The sequence below is a fragment of the Coregonus clupeaformis genome, unplaced genomic scaffold, assembly GCF_020615455.1.
Source record: "Coregonus clupeaformis isolate EN_2021a unplaced genomic scaffold, ASM2061545v1 scaf0073, whole genome shotgun sequence".
Taxonomy (NCBI): Eukaryota; Metazoa; Chordata; class Actinopteri; order Salmoniformes; family Salmonidae; genus Coregonus; species Coregonus clupeaformis.
The window spans coordinates 618,888-637,344 of record NW_025533528.1 but is presented as its reverse complement, the minus strand read 5'-3'; the positions used below and the strand labels follow the sequence as shown (position 1 = coordinate 637,344).

Here is an 18,457-nt window from a genome sequence, read left to right as displayed (position 1 = left end):
CCGGGACCGGGCTGAGTCCGAAGGGCCGCCAGCACCTCCTCCTCAATCTTCCACATAACTGCTCCCACGACGCAGTTCCGGGGGAGGATTGTCTCGGTCTTGGACCCACTCTCCTCCGTCTTGGAGAACATCCGGGACAAGGCGTCCGCCTTGCCGTTCTTAGATCCAGGTCGAAACGTCAGGGCAAACTTGAATCGTCCGAAAAACAACGCCCACCTGGCCTGACGGGAGTTGAGAAGCGTTTAGCCGATTGCACGTAAGCAAGATTCTTGTGGTCCGTCCAGACAATAAACGGTTGCTCCGCCCCCTCCAACCAGTGGCGCCACTCCTCCAAGGCAAGTTTCACCGCGAGAAGCTCCCGGTTACCCACATCGTAATTCCTCTCCGCAGGCGAAAGGCGACGAGAGTAGTAGGCGCAGGGATGGAGTTTACTGTCCGTGGAGCATCGCTGCGACAGGATGGCGCCAACTCCCACATCAGACGCGTCCACTTCAACGACGAACTGACGGGCCGTGTCCGGTTGAGAGAGAATCGGTGCGTTGGTGAATCGCCTCTTCAAATCCAGAACGCTCGATCCGCCTCCGGATTCCACTTGAAGGTCCTGATGCTGGAAGTCAAGGCAGTTAACGGAGCGGCCACACGGCTGTAATCCCGGATGAATCTGCGGTAGAAATTCGCAAACCCCAAAAATCTCTGGAGCTGCAATCTCGTACCGGGCTGGGCCCATTCCAGAACCGCTCTAACCTTCTCCTGGTCCATCCTAATCTCTCCCCTGGAGATGATGTACCCGAGAAAGGATGTCGTGTGGGCGTGAAACTCGCACTTCTCGGCCTTCACAAACAGGCGATTCTCCAACAATCGCTGCAGAACCTGCCGGACATGCTGGACGTGGTCGGAAGGTTCCTTCGAGAAGATCAGAATGTCATCCAGGTAAACAAACACAAAGAGACCGATCATATCTCTCAGGACGTCGTTCACCATACTCTGGAATACCGCTGGAGCATTGGTCAGTCCAAACGGCATCACCTGATACTCGAAGTGACCCATCGGTGTATTGAAACCCGTCAACCACTCGTCCCCCCTCTCTGATCCGGACCAGGTGATACGCATTGCGTAGGTCTAGCTTGGTGAACACCGTAGCACCCTGTAAGGAGTCGAAGGCAGAACTCATCAAGGGCAGGGGATACTTGTTCTTGACCGTGATGTCATTCAACCCCCGATAATCAATACACGGTCGAAGAGAGCCATCCTTCTTACCCACAAAGAAGAATCCTGCCCCCCAGGGGTGATGACGAGGGACGAACGAGACCAGCAGCTAGGGACTCCTTGATGTAGGTCTCCAACGCCTCACGTTCAGGTCGGGAGATACTGTATAACCTTCCCTTGGGGTAGACAGCTCCAGGGACCAGGTTGATGGCACAATCATATGGTCGGTGGGGAGGGAGTGACAGAGCCTTCTGCTTACTGAAAACTTCCCCCAAATCGTGATATGTCTCGGGAACCAGGGACAAATCTGGGGGTTTAGCCTCAATCACCTGACTGGGAACCGAATGGGGGCAGGCAGTCTTGAGACAGTTAGCATGACAATCAAGGCTCCAACTCGTTACCTTGCCCGTCACCCAATCGAACGTGGGATTGTGTTCCTTCAGCCAGGGGTATCCAAGGACCAGAGGAACATGGGAAGACGGCAGAATGAAGAATGAAATCATCTCAGAATGATTCCCCGACAACCGCATCATAACCGGTTCAGTCCTCATCGTGATACGTGCCAGACTACTGCCGTTCAGAGTGGTAGCTTCAATGGCTTCCGGCAATTGCTCCTTGGAAAGCCCCAGCTGTTCCACCAACTCGGCGTCTAGAAAGCTTCCATCGGCACCTGAATCGATAAAAGCGTTAATCGCTAAGCTCTGATTCCTGTTCATAAGGGTAGCCGGGAAACGGGGTCTGACAGAGGTATTGAGAGGTCGAAACTGGCTCGCTAAAAGTCCTCCCAACTTTAGCGAGCCGCGCAGTTTGACGACCCGACTGGATCCTGAGAAGCTGATCGGTTGGACGGAACCCATTGCTTCTCCCTCCTTCGCTCTCGGACTCGATTATCCACCCGAATAGACAAAGCTACCAAGCTGTCCAGGTCACTAGGCTCCGGATAGGAGATCAACTCATCCTTGAGCTGCTCCGACAGACCCTGGTAAAAGGCCGCTTGCAGAGACTCCTCGTTCCACCCACTCTCCACAGCCAACGTCTTGAACTCGATCACGAAGTCGGCCACGCTGCGAGTTCCTTGGCGGCGAAAACAGGCGCCTAGCTGCGTCCCTCCCTCGGACGGAATGGTCGAAGAGCTTCCTCATCTCGGCCGTGAACCCCTGGTATGAAGCCATGCAGGGATCCTGTCGTTCCCAAACGGCTGAAGCCCACTCCAGCGCTCGACCACGCAGCAACTCAATCACAAAGGCTATCCTAGCCTTGTCTGTGGCATAAGAGTAGGGCTGTAGATCGAACACTAGTCCACACTGCATAAGGAAGGAACGGCATCTTCCCAGCTCTCCCTCATACTTATCCGGCGTCGGAACCTTGGGCTCACGGATGGACACAGCTTCAGAAGCGGCAGGCGAGATGGGTGAAACCGGTAGTGGATCCTCCACCGGACACTTGCGTTGGTTCTGGACCTCCGTCAGACCGGTAGAAAGGTTCCGAACTGACAACGCGATCTCCTGTAGTACCGTGCTATGATGGCCCAACATCTTCTCCTGCTGGGTAATAGCATGGCGAACAGAGTCCAGGTCCGCTGGGTTCATTACTGGCCGGATCGTTCTGTCACGGTTAACTAAGCCAGAACCCAGAAGCAGACCAGGACACGGTACGTGAGACAAAGGTGAGTGTTTATTAATAGAGTCCGAGTGAAGCTGAATAATCCAGGGAACAGAGCGGGTGGCGGGGATGGGTTGTTGAGGGTGCAGTGGTTGGTCCGGTACTGGCTCGGCAGCCGCCGACCATCAGGCAGAGGTTGGGTGAAGGTTCCGGGTGAGAGACTGCAGACAGAACAAAACGGAGGTCAGTACACAGCAAGTCAAAAAGGTGCAAAACAACAAAACTAACACTACTGGCTCAGAGACTGATACGCTGACAACATACTGTTCATGGCTAACGATCCGGCAGGAACTGGATGTTGGGCCAGAGCCTAAGAAGGGTGATGATCAGGACCAGGTGTGCAGATTGCTGATGGGATGCAGGTGCGGAAAACCAGAGCGCTCCCCGGAGCGTTCCCGAACCCTCGGGAAACTGGAGAATACGAGCAGGAACACTAGTCACCAGACAGGACCCGACTCAGACAGCCGGGATCGTCACAGGTACTTTTTCCACCACTGCATGTCTGGGTGCATGAAGAAATAGGTAAACACTTAAATTGAAATGGCAATGTTCTGTCAGTTGTCAATAAACATTAACAAATGAAGACGGAGTTACACTGAGTCCGGGGCTTTGTGTAAGAGGGCTTTAAAGGGATACTTCAGGATTTTGGCAATGAAGTCCTTTATCTACTACCCTAGAGTCCGATGAAGTCATGGATACCATTTTTATGTCTCTGTATGAAGGAAGTTAGAGTTAGTTTCACGAGCCAATGCTAACTAGCCTTAGCGCAATGACTGGAAGTCTAGAGTATCTACTAGCATACTAGCAGTTACCACGTTAGTTAGCAATTGCGCTAACGCTAGTAAGCAACTTCCTTCAAACTGCACGCAGAGACATACAAATAGTATCCATGAGTTCATCTGACTCTGGGTTAGTAGATAAAGGGCTTCATTGTCAAAATCCTGAAGTATTCCTTTAAGTGAAGTGCTGATGTTTTCTTGTATTACTGCTCAGTACCTGAACACATTCAACAATTAACATGGTCCACAGTTAACATGTCACAGGTACAGTGCCTTCAGAAAGGATTTACATCCTTGACTTTTTCCACATTTTGTGTTACAGCCTGAATTTAAAATTGATTAAATGTATATTTGTTGTCACTGGCCTACACACAATACCCCATAATGTCAAAGTGGAATTATGTTTTTAGAAATTTTTACAAATTAATTAAAAAATGAAAAGCTGAAATGTCTTGAGTCAATAAGTATTTAACCCGTTTATTATGGCAAGCCTAAATAAGTTCAGGAGTAAACATTTGCTTAACAAGTCAGATAAGTTGGATGGACTCACTCTGTGTGCAATAATAGTGTTTAACATGATTTTTTAATGACTACCTCATCTCTGTACCCCTCACATACAATTACCTGTAAGGTCCTTCAGTCGAGCAGTGAATTTTAAACACAGGTTAAATCACAAAGACCAGGGAGGTTTTCCAATGCTTCGCAAAGAAGGGCACCGATTGGTAGATGGCAAAAAAACAAACAGACATTGAATAACCCTTTGAGCATGGTGAAGTTATTAATTACACTTTGGATGGTGTATCAATATACCCAGTCACTACAAAGATACAGGATCCTTCCTAATTGAGTTGCCGGAGAGGAAGGAAACCTACTCAGGGATTTCAACATGAGGCCAATGGTGACTTTAAAACAGTTACAGAGTTTAATGGCTGTCATAGGAGAAAACTGAGGATGGATCAACAACATTGTAGTTACTCCACAATACTAACCTAATTGACAGAGTGAAAAGAAGGAAGCCTGTACAGAATACAAATATTCCAAAACATGCATCCTGTTTGCAACAAGGCACTAAAGTAATACTGCAAAAAATGTGGCAAAGCAATTCACTTTTTGTCCTGAATACAAGCATAGTGGTGGCTGCATCATGTTATGTGTATGCTTGTAATCGTTAAGGCCTGGGGAGTTTTTCAGCAAAAAAAAGAAATAGAATGGAACTAAGCACAGGCAAAATCCTAGAGGAAAACCTGGTTCAGTCTGCTTTCCACCAAACACTGGGAGATGAATTCACCTTTCAGCAGGACAATAACCTAAAACACAAGGCCAAATCTACACTGGAGTTGCATACCAAGAAGACAGTGAATGTTCCTGAGTGGCAAAGTTACAGTGTTGACTTAAAGGAAAGGTTCAAGAGCTGAAAATGGTTGTCTAGCAATGATCAACAATCAATTTGACAGAGTTTGAAGAATTTTGAAAATAATAATGGGCAAATGTTGCACAATCCAGGTGTGGAAAGCTCTTAGAGGCTTACCCAGAAAGACTCACAGCTGTAATCGCTGCCAAAGGTGCTTCTACAAAGTATTGACTCAGGGGTGTGAATACTTATGTAAATGAGATACAGTATTTCTGTACATTTACAAAAATGTCTAAAAACATGTTTTCACTTTGTCATTATGGGGTATTGTGTGTAGATGGGTGAGATAAAAAAAAAAGATTTAACCCATTTTGAATTCAGGCTGTAACACAACAAAATGTGGAATAAGTCAAGGGATATGAATACTTTCTGCAGGCATAACATGTTCCTAAGATAGTTAACATGTCTCGTAATGACAAAACACACCCGACAGTTCCTTAACACACCCCGCTGTCAGACTGACTGTGACTAAGGAGACTCTAAGCACACAGACAGATGGGTCTCCATCACCACCTTCTCCCCGGTGTCTACCGGAGGTTACACGGCAACACATGGCAACCGGTGGCAGCAACCAGCATCCAAGTGTACATCGAACCGGAGAGAGCGAGGTAGAGAGTGGGGGGTGGGTGAAGCGCACTCACATCCTCACTTTTCTCACTTTGCCTTTAAAAGACTGTTACCTTCACAAGTGGTCCGCGGGAATAAATCGTTTGGGCATAATCTGTGTTGCAATTAAATGCTCGCTCATATCCCCCTCTTAGGACTAATTAGCAGCTCTCTTCTCCGAGCGTCCCCTCTCCCGGGGGAATGGAACAATCCCCCACGCCCGTCTGTGCTCACTAACGAAGTGCCAGGTTTTTTTTTATCTCGAGCAAGAAAGGGGTGGTGGGTAGGTGGGGGCGTCCCGTAGGGAGGACATGGAGGGTGTGTGAGAAGCCTTTCCCAAACATCACAACTCAGCCTCCCTCCGGAGATGGGCGCCCCTCGGGTGGTCCCATTACTGCCACTGTTTCTATGGGGCCCTCAGAAGCCATGTTGTTGAGTCTTCACTGTTCACTCAAATATCATCTGGTGGTCATACCAGTGACTATACTACTCACTAGTAGTTGATCAAATGCTATATGTTGTTTTACAACCAAAAACACAGGAAAATGACTCCTGGTAGGCCATCTATATTACGCTTAATGATCTTGCTTGTGGGGGATCATGTCTGCTCAATTATGACAAATGTTTGACAAGTGCCAAAAACAGTCTCATAAGAGTCACAAAGAAAGCATTGAGGTTTTGAAAAACATATTCACTTAAATCCGTAAAATGGCTAAGCCTACTTACAAAATATCAGGTAAATTAATTCCTTGCAAGCTAAAATAAATAAGAATAAGAATATAATTTCTCATTCAACATTCATTAGGCATGTTATATTCCACAATTCAGTCCTTAGTTGAGCTGTGAATTGACTAGCATACCTTAAGATCATAATTATAGGAGGCAAAAACAGGTATCTCTTTGATACTCTCCATGTATAATAAAATTTAGATTTATACAAATAAAAATACCTGAAATATATGATGGGATGTGGGAACAAAAACATGTCATACACATTCCAAAACCGCTCCTGACCAAGGAGGCAGGCTCCAAGACCACAACGTACATTTCACAATAGAGAAAATAACCATGCTGGGGAACAATGCGCCACAGAACACAACAATTCTCACAAGACAACAAAAACAACCATGCTTTTATCTTGGTATTACAGAAGGTATCAGTTTGAGGTCATCAAAAGGGGCAACCAGTCCCAGGAAAATGTTGCACAGTTAAAAGCATCAGTAGTAAACAACAAAAACTGGTTTTACTATTAACTTTGAAATTGAAATGTGAGAGCACATTTTCGAGCTGATCTTTTCTCCTGGTTTCTCTCAGAACTTTCACAGTTCTACAAAATACATTAAACTAGTTCAATACTTAATTGCACATAATTGGCAAAGGGGAGTAACATAATTTAAAATTGTTTTCTTGAATAGGATAAGTTTGACAATGGCAAGACAACCACAGCACAGTCCATGCCACATTGCCCCACTAGGTCTCGCGGCAGCCCCTACACACGTGCTGTCACACAGTGGGCCCATCCAGGAGGGTGCTGAGAAGCTGGGCATCTGTGGGAGATTGACTTTGGGCAGAGGCACGCTCGGTAGGCTGTTGGTTATTGTCCTAAAAAGAAATGAATGGCAAACCAAACCAAACAACAACAAAAAAAGATACGACAGAGACAAAAGATAACAGAGAGATTCCGTTGAGTGTTGATTTTTCACCTCCATCTGGTGATAGCATGATTTTATGCCTTGTTGGTGGATGTTATCTAGCCTATACTCATAGAAAATAAGGTGTTACTTAGAACCATAAAGGGTCCTTCAATTGTCCCCATAGGAGAACCCGCTGAAAATAACTATTTTGGGTTTTAAGTGTAAAAGCCCATCTCTTAGACTTAGAGCAAGGAGCTTTAAATAGCTAAACAGAATGCAACTAATGACAACAGGGGCATTTTCAGTATCACCATTATGGTTTGCCGCCTTAGATTCCAATAGCAGAGTGCAAGGTGGGGCTGTTACCATATTTCTTACACCTATCCAGTCATTTCAGATCTAGGTGCTTAGAGTCGTGAAGGGGTAGGTTGCTTGGGGGAAGGGCCCTTACTTGACGGACTGCCAGGTTTCCTGCTCGAAGCCGCGGTGGATGGACTGGGCGATGGAGGACTCCATAACGTCGATGTAGCGCACCACCAGTGGGATGAAAAGGTTTTGCAGGTGCTGGTGGAACATGCCATTGCACAGGTGAGCTGGGGGAAATGAGGAAGGAAAGAAGGAATTTAAAGATTAAGGTCGTGAATGTGGGCTTGAACATCTTTATACAGTTCTAGTCCTTGACAAGTTAAATTGCTGTCCCTCCCTCCCACAGTCCACGTTATGATATTTGCATACAGATTCCATCTTCACACGTCCTGATATGCAAAGGAAGTAGGAAAAAGAGAGGACTAAAGAGACAACGGAGAATGACACACAGATAGACAGAGTAAGACATAAACAGAGAAAAAGAGACAAATAGAAAAAGAGAGAGAGAGAGACAAAGAAAGAGAGCGTAGGCCTCCTGTTGGTCTCTCAGGGCTTCATTAGTCCTAATTCCCCATCACTCTGTTCCTTCATGATTAACACTAGCCTTTTTACCCTCCTGAGAGCCCACGGCTCTTCTCCCAACAAGTTCCCATCACGCAACACATGCAGACACTAAAGTGAGCATTTAGTTAATCCTTAGAATACGTGGATATTAAGACCTGGTGTGATAAATTAAATATGTTTTGTTCACGCTACAAAACAATAATTAAAATGTGGCATTACAAACAACTAATGCTTCAATTCAGAATATCATGTACAGTATTTGTTCATTTATCACACAGTATCAATATAGCCTCGTTTCACCTTTTTGTATGTTTTTTTACTCACATATCTAAAAGCATCTGACAACATTGAAAACGTGGATAACCTGAATGAGGTAGGAAAGGTCAAATCTTAAAAGGCAGACTTGACCATGTAGGTCTATAGCTAAGCAACTAAGAAAAAGAAACACAAGTTGAATTGCAGCTTTTTTTTTCATCAGCTTTGACGTTTAAAAAAAATTCAATTTTATCTCATTTAATTGCCTATCACTTAAGACATCATTATCAAAAACAGGGGCCTCATTTGCAGTAATAGTCAAAACGATAATTTTCCTTATTCTCATTACCTTACTCTTTAAATCAAATAATTGTTATGACAGTTGGAATAATTGCAAGATTAATGGAGAATGCTAATTACAGAAAATGAAGAAAAAAAACACAATAATGATCTTTGCCTAAGCCTCACATAATGAGAGTTATATTTTGAACGTTGCTGCCCTTGAGCTGTCTGTCTGCTCTGTGTGAGGCTTGCATAGACAATGTAAAACAACACTTCAGATGTAGCCAACTCTCCGCTGGCAATGAAACAAAGGCTCAGAGCTAAGAGTGAATAAGGGAGAAGAGAGAAGAAGAAAATGAAAGTATGAGAGAGAGAGCGAGAGCGAGTTTGATAGTACACAAGGGCACACAAGGGCAAACACCTGTATGCCAGTGACATAGGCTGTGTCCGAAATCGGCCTTGCTTACTACTTACTAAAACAACATACTGTATACTCATCATACTACATACTATTTAGAACGTACTGTTTAGTATAAATGTATGCAGTAAGCAACAAAAATAAACATACTAGGCTCATCCACACTGAGAATGCATCCTCTAAATCGCAATTGTGTTCTTTCCCGCCATTTCTTCATTCATCAGCTGTTGTCAAACACATGTGGGTCTGAAAAGACGTTTCTCTTCCTCAAGTGTGCAGCGAATTCTACTAGATGAAAAGCCGAAATGAGTATGACATCCTGGCATTTAAATAATAGAAAATGTTTGAAATTTCACATACTATAAAACTTTTTATTTTCACAATACCAATCAACATACAATTTACAACGCAATTACGGGTTTTCGGACACAGACACTGACTTCACACTCATGGAATTAAAGTAAGTATTACACATGGTGGGGGTGGGTAGCAGGTGAAATTAAAACTAAATGAGACAAATGTTTCTGTCTATAACCTTTTATCAGAGTACCCTTTGCTTGTTTACGAGTTGCCAGTTATGTTCAAAGTACATTTGGAAAAAGGGGAAAACTACAAACTTCTGTTTCCTGTTCATTGATCAAAGAACTCAAAATGGAGGACAGCCTGGTGAGACAGGTGCCTCAAACTGTGCTAATGCTCTCCTGTCTGTGTGACACGGCTCCTTGCATTACAGGAGGTGACAAGTAGAGTCTTCAGCAGACAGATGGAGTAAGGTCAGCGCCGCACCAGGGCCCTGACTTTACAATTGTGTTTCGACATCAGGTCCTATCATTTCTCTACGTTACCTCACTGATGCTGATGTTAATTATTGTGTTGCTGACGCGGAAGTGTGGGAGCTCTAAGCACAGTTAACCTTTTCTTCTAACGAGTCTTGTTTTCTGTGGCACTTCTGGTGTTAATTAGTGCTCTTAGTGGAGCGTACATTCACTGTGAAGTATGGGACGTGCTTTTGAAGACAGCTCAGGACTGGGAGGTGCCGTAGTCCATGCTTTAAATACGGACAATGACAAAACGGAGGGTCAGAGAACAAGACAAGGGAGGAGGTGGGGGAGTGGGCAACAAAATAATTAGAGGGAACAGTATAGGGAAGGGAAGCATGCCAGTCACGGTTACTGAGCTGGAAGTTGAACTGTGCTCATGAATCACTGATGTGTTGTAGGCTACGCTTTAAATCAGTATTTGGAGGCAAAGCAGATGGTCAGAGGTAGAAGAAGACGGACACAGGGAGAACGGAGAACTCACGGTCACATCGCAGGAAGTTGTTAAGCAGCTGGAATAAGGGGAAGCTATCCCATGAGTCAACGGGCTGGACTTGCAGAGCACCATCCATGTCGACGGTGTAGAGAGACATGAAAGTTTCTGCGTGCTCCGCCATCATCTCCGGCCACCACGAGAAGGCCTAGAAAAGAGAAGGAAGGAGAAAGAGCAGAGGGGGAAAAAGGCAGAGAGAGAGAGAGGACAAAAAAGAAAGAAAGGAAGAAAGAAAGTGGGGAGAAGGTGAAATAAGGAAATAAATGCATTTTTTAAAAATGAAAAAGCACAAGTCTTCACAAACCACTATCTCTAGTTTACTTGAGAGGCTCTGGTGAAGAATAGATAGACATAAAATGTAAAATGACACAATCAGAGGAAGATGGGAAAAAGTGACAGATGGATGGCGAGAAGACTGCTCTGAAAAAGAAAAGAAAATGCCATGTGCAAATCAAAGCAATCTAATGAATGGAACCCACAGAGAAACAGCCAAATGGGTGATGGGTAGCATAAAGAGAGGACCTTGAGCGCACAATGGACTCCAACACTAAGGAAGAGAAGCGAGCAGCATCATGACCTCAGCCCAGGAGTAAGCTGCAATAGCGCTCTTCACCAATAAAGATAAATCGTATATTGGTAATTACATTATGCTTACATATTAAGCTTTAATCTCCAAGCTGAGGCTATAAAAAGTTATTAAAAGGCATAGACAGACATAATGCGTTTTTAACCTGCAATGTTCAAAGGAGAAAAAAGGCTGATCTGAGAACAGCAATAACTTATAATTTAGTTGTCATACTATCAGAAACAAATATATTTAATAGCATAATAGAATGTGGTAGACATATAGTACAGTATGTGCATATGTCGGTGAGTTATCAAGAATAGAGGTCAATTCCAATCAGACGAATTGGACATGGAATTTCTCCAAAGCAGTGTGATAAAATTCCTGAATTGACTGGAATTGTACAGAAGTTCAGAGAGGACAAATTAATAAACAAATAATTCCCTCGTTATGTCGAGATCACAACTTATTTATCTCATGAACACTACATAACAAAAGTTGTTTTGTCGAGATCACGAGATAAACTCTATCAATAGGAGTGGCGGTATTGATGAGGCGGCAGAGTAGAGGTCTTCACGGATCCATCTGTACCCGAATACCGAGAGGTTCCGGATCCAGAATTTTTAAATAATGTCACGGGTCTGGGTCGGATCTGATTTGACTGTCACTGGTATGCGCAATTTTAACTGATTTGTCCAGAAGGACTCATACAGATCTGAATGTGACTGTAGCAGTAGAGTGAGAGAGACATTTTATGATTTATGCTGCTGCTCTTTGCTTTTCACGAGAGTGGCGCGCCCAGCTTGTTGTTGTTGTTGGCCAATCTTAAGTCATCAAAGCATCAATAGGCTACAGTCATAGAGCCTCTGTGTGGAGCAAAATTTAGGAGATATCTAATCAATGGAAGATGGAATTAAAAGTTAAAAGAGAAGGATAGTCTTCAACGACCAAGAGCCAACAGGTAGGCTGCTACTTTATATTCGTAATGGAGTTGTTGTTTTTAACTGTGTAGGAGCAAAATGTAGGAGATATCTAATCAATGGAAAATTAAAAGTTAAAAGAGAAGGAAAGTCTTCAACGACCAAGAGCCAACAGGTAGGCTGCTACTTTATATTCGTAATGGAGTTGTTGTTTTTAACTGTGTAGGACGAGAAAGCATGCAGCCACAATTTGCCTAGCTAGCCAACTAGCTAGCTAGCTTACATACAGCAGCTTCTCCCAGTTCGATGCAGTCAAGACAGGTACTAGTATGTAATCATACTGGATGATAAATAACCTAGCTATGGCAGCTATTGGTCTACTATAGCGCGAGTTGGCTTGGTTGGTTGCTGTCTCCCGTCTCTCCCTCCCTCCTCCCTGTTCCGGTGTCACTCGCTCACACTCACAGTAGCCTACACACACAGCACAGCCCCTGCTAGAGCATCACCTCTCTCTACCTCACACGCTATCAGCTCTGGTTAATAAAGTAGGTAAAAAATGTACTTTTCTGCTGCTTCTCTCACTCGAATCGGGCCGGGTCTGGATCCGACCAGGTCTATACGGAAAGGGTCTAGTTGTCCTCGGGTCCGTTCGGAATGGGTCTCTATATTATTTTTATTTATTTATGATATCGGGCCCGGATGGGAAAGCCCCAGGTCCATTTCGGAATGGGTCCAGCCTTTACGGTAGAGCCCACGGTGGATCAGCGCATACGTTTTTATTTATTGCTACACTAAGGGATGGTACATTTCATGCTAACATCATGCTTTTATTTGAGTTTGGAGCACATTATCAGTTTATAAGTTAGAATGTTAGCAAGCTAAATGTACCATAACTTGAGCTAAGAGCTCGTGGAACATTTAAGCCCTGAACGATGGCTGACAGGCCGCACTGTCTCCCAGTCTGTGTGCCAACCCCAAGACCACAGCCAATCACATGCAAGCAACAACAACACAGCTAATGACAAGCCGGTGTGAATGACCAATGCATTGTCGTGAAGAGGGCACGACAAAGCCTATTCCCCCTCAGGAGACTGAAAAGATTTGGCATGGGTCCTCAGATCCTCAAAAAGTTCTACAGCTGCACCACAGAGATCATCCTGACTGGTTGCATCACCGCCTGGTATGGCATCTGCTCGGCCTCCGACCGCAAGGCACTACAGAGGGTAGTGCGCACGGCCCAGTACATCACTGGGGCCAAGCTTCCTGCCATCCAGGTCCTCTATACCAGGCGGTGTCAGAGGAAGGCCCTCAAAATTGTCAAAGACTCCTGCCACCCTAGTCATAGACTGTTCTCTCTGCTACCGCACGGCAAGCGGTACCGGAGCGCCAAGTCTAGGTCCAAAAGGCTTCTCAACAGCTTCTACCCCCAAGCCATAAGACTCCTGAACAGCTAATCATGGCTACCCGGACTATTTGCACTGCCCCCCCCACCCCCACCCCCACCGCATCTTTTTACGCTGCTGCTACTCTGTTAATTATTTATGCTTAGTCACTTTAACTCTACCCACATGTACATATCACCTCAACTACCTCAACTAGCCGGTGCCCCCGCACATTGACTCTGTACCGGTACCCCCCTGTATATAGCCTCCCTACTGTTATTTTATTTGACTTCTGCTCTTTTTTCTCCACACTTTTTTGTTGTTGTTGTTGTTTTATTTTACTTTTTTATTTTAAAATAAATGCATTGTTGGTTAAGGGCTGTAAGTAAGCATTTTACGGTAATGTCTACACCTGTTGTATTCGGCGCATGTGGCAAATAAAATTTGATTTGATTTGTATCGATGTCCTTTCCCACTTTTGCTTCCCACTGGGCAGCAGTTGCTTCACCGGACAGCTGTATCACATTGCTGGCGGTAGCTAATGTGACAAATTTGTTCCTTACTCTAATATATTTCGAGTAGGATAGCAGCCTACATGATAACAAACTTGTAATATTGGTAGTAACCACCTGGATGTCACTGTGATAGTCTACTGCTGCTTAATGGGGAGAGTTTGCACTGCAAATCAGCAACATAACAACACCGGGCACAGTGTGTCCTTTGCTCAAGAGTCCCGCTTGCCTGGCACACTGCTGTCCTGCAGTAACTAACTTAGAGGGAAGTAGCTAGATAGTGTAGCTAATATCAGGCCAGGGATTTTGCAGTTCAATATAAACAGAATGATTCTGAACACTCCCAAGTCCCAACTTCGGCAGACATGTTTCAAAATCTCGCTGAAGTTTCTAGACACAAGCATAAACTAGCTAGCTGGGGAGGGCTCATTAAGACAACTGACTGAACTGACTGAACCGATTCCATTCGTCCCCCACTCAACTCTTGCTGCTCGACATCATTTTAGGCACCAGGAGTGCCTGTATAGCCTCTCCCTCTTGTGAGCGAGCAAGCTATTTAGCTAGGTAGTCTTGTTAGCTAGATAGCTAGCTAGCTTGTTATCTATGCTGGTTGTTAGCTTGCATAACTGATATGTGTATAATTGTAAGGGACATTTCATGTTTTTAGTAAAATGTACAGCGTGGGTGAGCTCCATTCCTGACAGGCTGATCAGATTCAATTTCAGCTTCAGAGCTTGATCAGATTCAATAGCAGCATCAGAGGCTGATAAGTCAGGATTCTGCCTTGTAGGCTGTCTGCAAGGAGCCTTACATATGAAACAGCCTACAAGGTAGCATCCTGATTTATCAGACTCTGAGTCTGCTATTGAATCTGATCAGCCTGCCAGCTAATGTCAGGCATCATTCAGGGCTTAAATGCCCCATGAGCGCATTGCGATCAACGCAGCCACACGGCAGCCTCAACAAAGTACTGAGTAAAGGGTCTGAATACTTATGTAAATGTGATATCAGTTTTGTATTTTTAATACATGTGCAAAAATGTCTCAAAATGTGTTTTTGCAATGTCATTATGGGGTCTTGTGTGTTGATTGATGAGGGGGAAAAAACAATTTGATCCATTTTAGAATAAGGCTGTAACGTAACAAAATGTGGAAAAAGTCAAGTGGTCTGAATACTTTCCGAATGCATTGTATGTAGTGATCATGAGATAAATAAGTCATAATCTCGACATAACGAGGGAATTATAATTTTTTATTCATATGTCCTCTCTGGACCTCCGTAGAATTGAGAAGTAAGTGAGCCCAACCCTGAAGTTGTTGGATCATCTCTAATGCCAGTCAGCTAGCTGTCCAATCAGGTGTCCATTCCCTTGAAATAATCATCGTTTATTTTGCTGCATAGAGGTTTGATCAACATCACACAAAATATGAAAAGGTTGAAAAGGTCCAAACACAAAGGTCAAGCCATTGACATTTCCAAAACATTGGAGTGTTTTGTCTAGGATTCTGTGTGCAGTGCATGGGGTTTACAAATGTATAGGTCAAATAAGTTGTTGTGATCCAACCGAAGATTCGGTGTCTGTCTTGATGGGTGCAGAAAAAGGTAATGTGCACCCACCTGCTTTCATCTAAAGTGGCTTTTTTTCTCTGTGCCAAGTTGGATGTGCACTAGCACTCTCTTTTCATATGTCTTCGTATGTCTAGCCATCATACATGTAGTTACAAACCCAATCATCTACAGGGATTCTTCAACACAAGTTCTGACCGGTCCTTGAATATTGTTGCTGTGTGTCAATGCGGTCACATACCAGTATGAATTGTTTGTGCCAATATTGTGTGCAACTCGATCTATCCAGGCAGTTAGTATAGGAGATTTTATGTCATAATGGAACAAAGACATGTTCTTGACTCTAAATCAAGGGGACATTTAGCAGGGCTGCAGTTGCTTCTCATGACTCCATCATCGCCATAGATGAGCTAGAGCATAAAAAGAGCCAGTTCGCGCCCATTTTTCTTGCCCACCCAAGAGAGATGCTTCCTACCCAACTCAATAGCAGTGGTCACCATGTGAGGAGAGAGAAAAGTGCAACCAGACCAATGAAGCACAGGGAAAAAAGGAATGTGACAGATTGATTGAAGGAGGATGTTGTTCCTGTGTGTGTGTGTAAGTCTCTGTCTGTCTGTGAGTGTGTCCCTGTCTGTGTGTGCGTGTTTGTGTGCTAGTGGGCGCTTGTGGCAAACAAAACACTAGGCTGGCGGTCAGAGACGGTATATGCCCCACAGCTATATCTGGCCTTGAGGGCCATTGTCATCAGCCTTTTCAGATGTGTCTTTTAAGCGCGCCGTGACAAAAAACACAATTAAAGAGTGCTTTGCGCCATACGCTTCGTTACCACCGCCTACCTCCTCCATCCGCACATTCATACCAACAGCCATCCTTACATAACTGCTGTCTCTAAGTGAGAGAGCGAGATTCCGAGAAAGAGATGGAGGAAGAAAAATGAAAGGTATGTGACTGAAAGCAAGAGAGAGCAACAGGAGAAGAGAGACAGACAGAGAAATGGAAGGAGAGCGGGATTGAGTGTGCGGTGACACAGCATGACTAGGGTTGCAAAATTCCAGGAGGTTTCTTCCAGAAATTCTGGTTGGAGGATTCCGGATTTCCAGCTTATTCCCTCCTGATTCCGGGAAACCTCCAACCGGTATTTCAGGAAAACCAGGGAATTTATTGAAAGTTCCTTGTGCATTGCAGCTGACAAGACATTTTGCATTCATTATATAAATATGAAGGACATTGTGCCTCCAGGAGTCTGTACTTTTAATTTAGGCTTAGCAAGGGATAATAACAGTCTCAATTAAGTAAAAAAGAAACAGCTCTCTCTGTGTGTGTGTGTTTGTGTGTGTGTGTGTGTGTGTGCACGTGTGTGTGTGTGCGCGTGTGCACGTGTACCAATGATATCTATTCAAGGGCCAGGGCCGGCCTTGTTTGTGATCAGTATAATGGTTAGGTTATCATGATGTGAATAATAACATAGCTGAATAAATGGATCTACTATGATTTCCTTTCCTTTCCTTGAATTCATGAATTGGCGCTGCTTTCTATTGACACAGTTAATGGTTGTAATACTTCAATTTCCTTCACACCAAGGATGGTAAACAAAGGGCAGATGATATCGATACATGTCAAGAAAGACTGACTGAAATGAATTGTACCTTAAAATTGTGGTACAATAATCACCCAAAAACCTGAATCATTAGATACCCAGAGCGCAAAATTTGGTACCATGGGACACAATATTCAGCAGTATCAACCATGTCCTCAATGTGAACCATGAACAGAGCTTGAAAGGGTATGAGTGAGGTGTGGTACATGACTGACAGATGTTGACAGGCTTTGGAACGTACAGTGAGGGAAAAAAGTATTTGATCCCCTGCTGATTTTGTACGTTTGCCCACTGACAAAGACATGATCAGTCTATTATTTTAATGGTAGGTTTATTTGAACAGTGAGAGACAGAATAACAAAACAAAAATCCAGAAAGACACATGTCAAAAAATTTATAAATTGATTTGCATTTTAATGAGGGAAATAAGTATTTGACCCCTCTGCAAAACATGACTTAGTACTTGGTGGCAAAACCCTTGTTGGCAATCACAGAGGTCAGACGTTTCTTGTAGTTGGCCACCAGGTTTGCACACATCTCAGCAGGGATTTTCCTCTTTGCAGATCTTCTCCAAGTCATTAAGGTTTCGAACCTGACGTTTGGCAACTCGAACCTTCAGCTCCCTCCACAGATTTTCTATGGGATTAAGGTCTGGAGACTGGCTAGGCCACTCCAGGACCTTAATGTGCTTCTTCTTGAGCCACTCCTTTGTTGCCTTGGCCGTGTGTTTTGGGTCATTGTCATGCTGGAATACCCATCCACGACCCATTTTCAATGCCCTGGCTGAGGGAAGGAGGTTCTCACCCAAGATTTGACGGTACATGGCCCCGTCCATCATCCCTTTGATGCGGTGAAGTTGTCCTGTCCCCTTAGCAGAAAAACACCCCCAAAGCATAATGTTTCCACCTCCATGTTTGACGGTGGGGATGGTGTTCTTGGGGTAGGCAGCATTCCTCCTCCAAACACAGCGAGTTGAGTTGATGCCAAAGAGCTCGATTTTGGTCTCATCTGACCACAACACTTTTACCCAGTTCTCCTCTGAATCATTCAGATGTTCATTCGCAAACTTCAGATGGGCCTGTATATGTGCTTTCTTGAGCAGGGGGACCTTGCGGGCGCTGCAGGATTCCAGTCCTTCACGGCGTAGTGTGTTACCAATTGTTTTCTTGGTGACTATGGTCCCAGCTGCCTTGAGATCATTGACAATATCCTCCCGTGTAGTTCTGGGCTGATTCCTCACCGTTCTCATGATCATCGCAACTCCACGAGGTGAGAGCCCCAGGCCGAGGGAGATTGACAGTTATTTTGTGTTTCTTCCATTTGCGAATAATCGTACCAACTGTTGTCACCTTCTCACCAAGCTGCTTGGTGATGGTCTTGTAGCCCATTCAAGCCTTGTGTAGGTCTACAATCTTGTCCCT

The 18,457-nt window shown here is 44.5% G+C and overlaps 1 protein-coding gene across 2 annotated transcripts in view; it reads right to left on the bottom strand.

Annotated features, from left to right (window-relative positions):
- LOC121532035 (calcium-dependent secretion activator 2) overlaps window positions 1–18,457 on the bottom strand; it is a 236,643-nt gene that overhangs the window by 47,552 nt on the left and 170,634 nt on the right. Inside the window, exons 18-20 of one of the 2 annotated variants that reach the window (XM_041837679.2) lie at window positions 10,486–10,642; window positions 7,750–7,891; window positions 7,162–7,266 (exon numbers count right to left, since the gene is read on the bottom strand). In XM_041837679.2, coding sequence (XP_041693613.2) covers window positions 7,162–7,266; window positions 7,750–7,891; window positions 10,486–10,642 — 404 coding nt within the window. The remainder of the gene's footprint in view (window positions 1–7,161; window positions 7,267–7,749; window positions 7,892–10,485; window positions 10,643–18,457) is intronic. The other variant, XM_041837680.2, reaches the window with a different exon arrangement.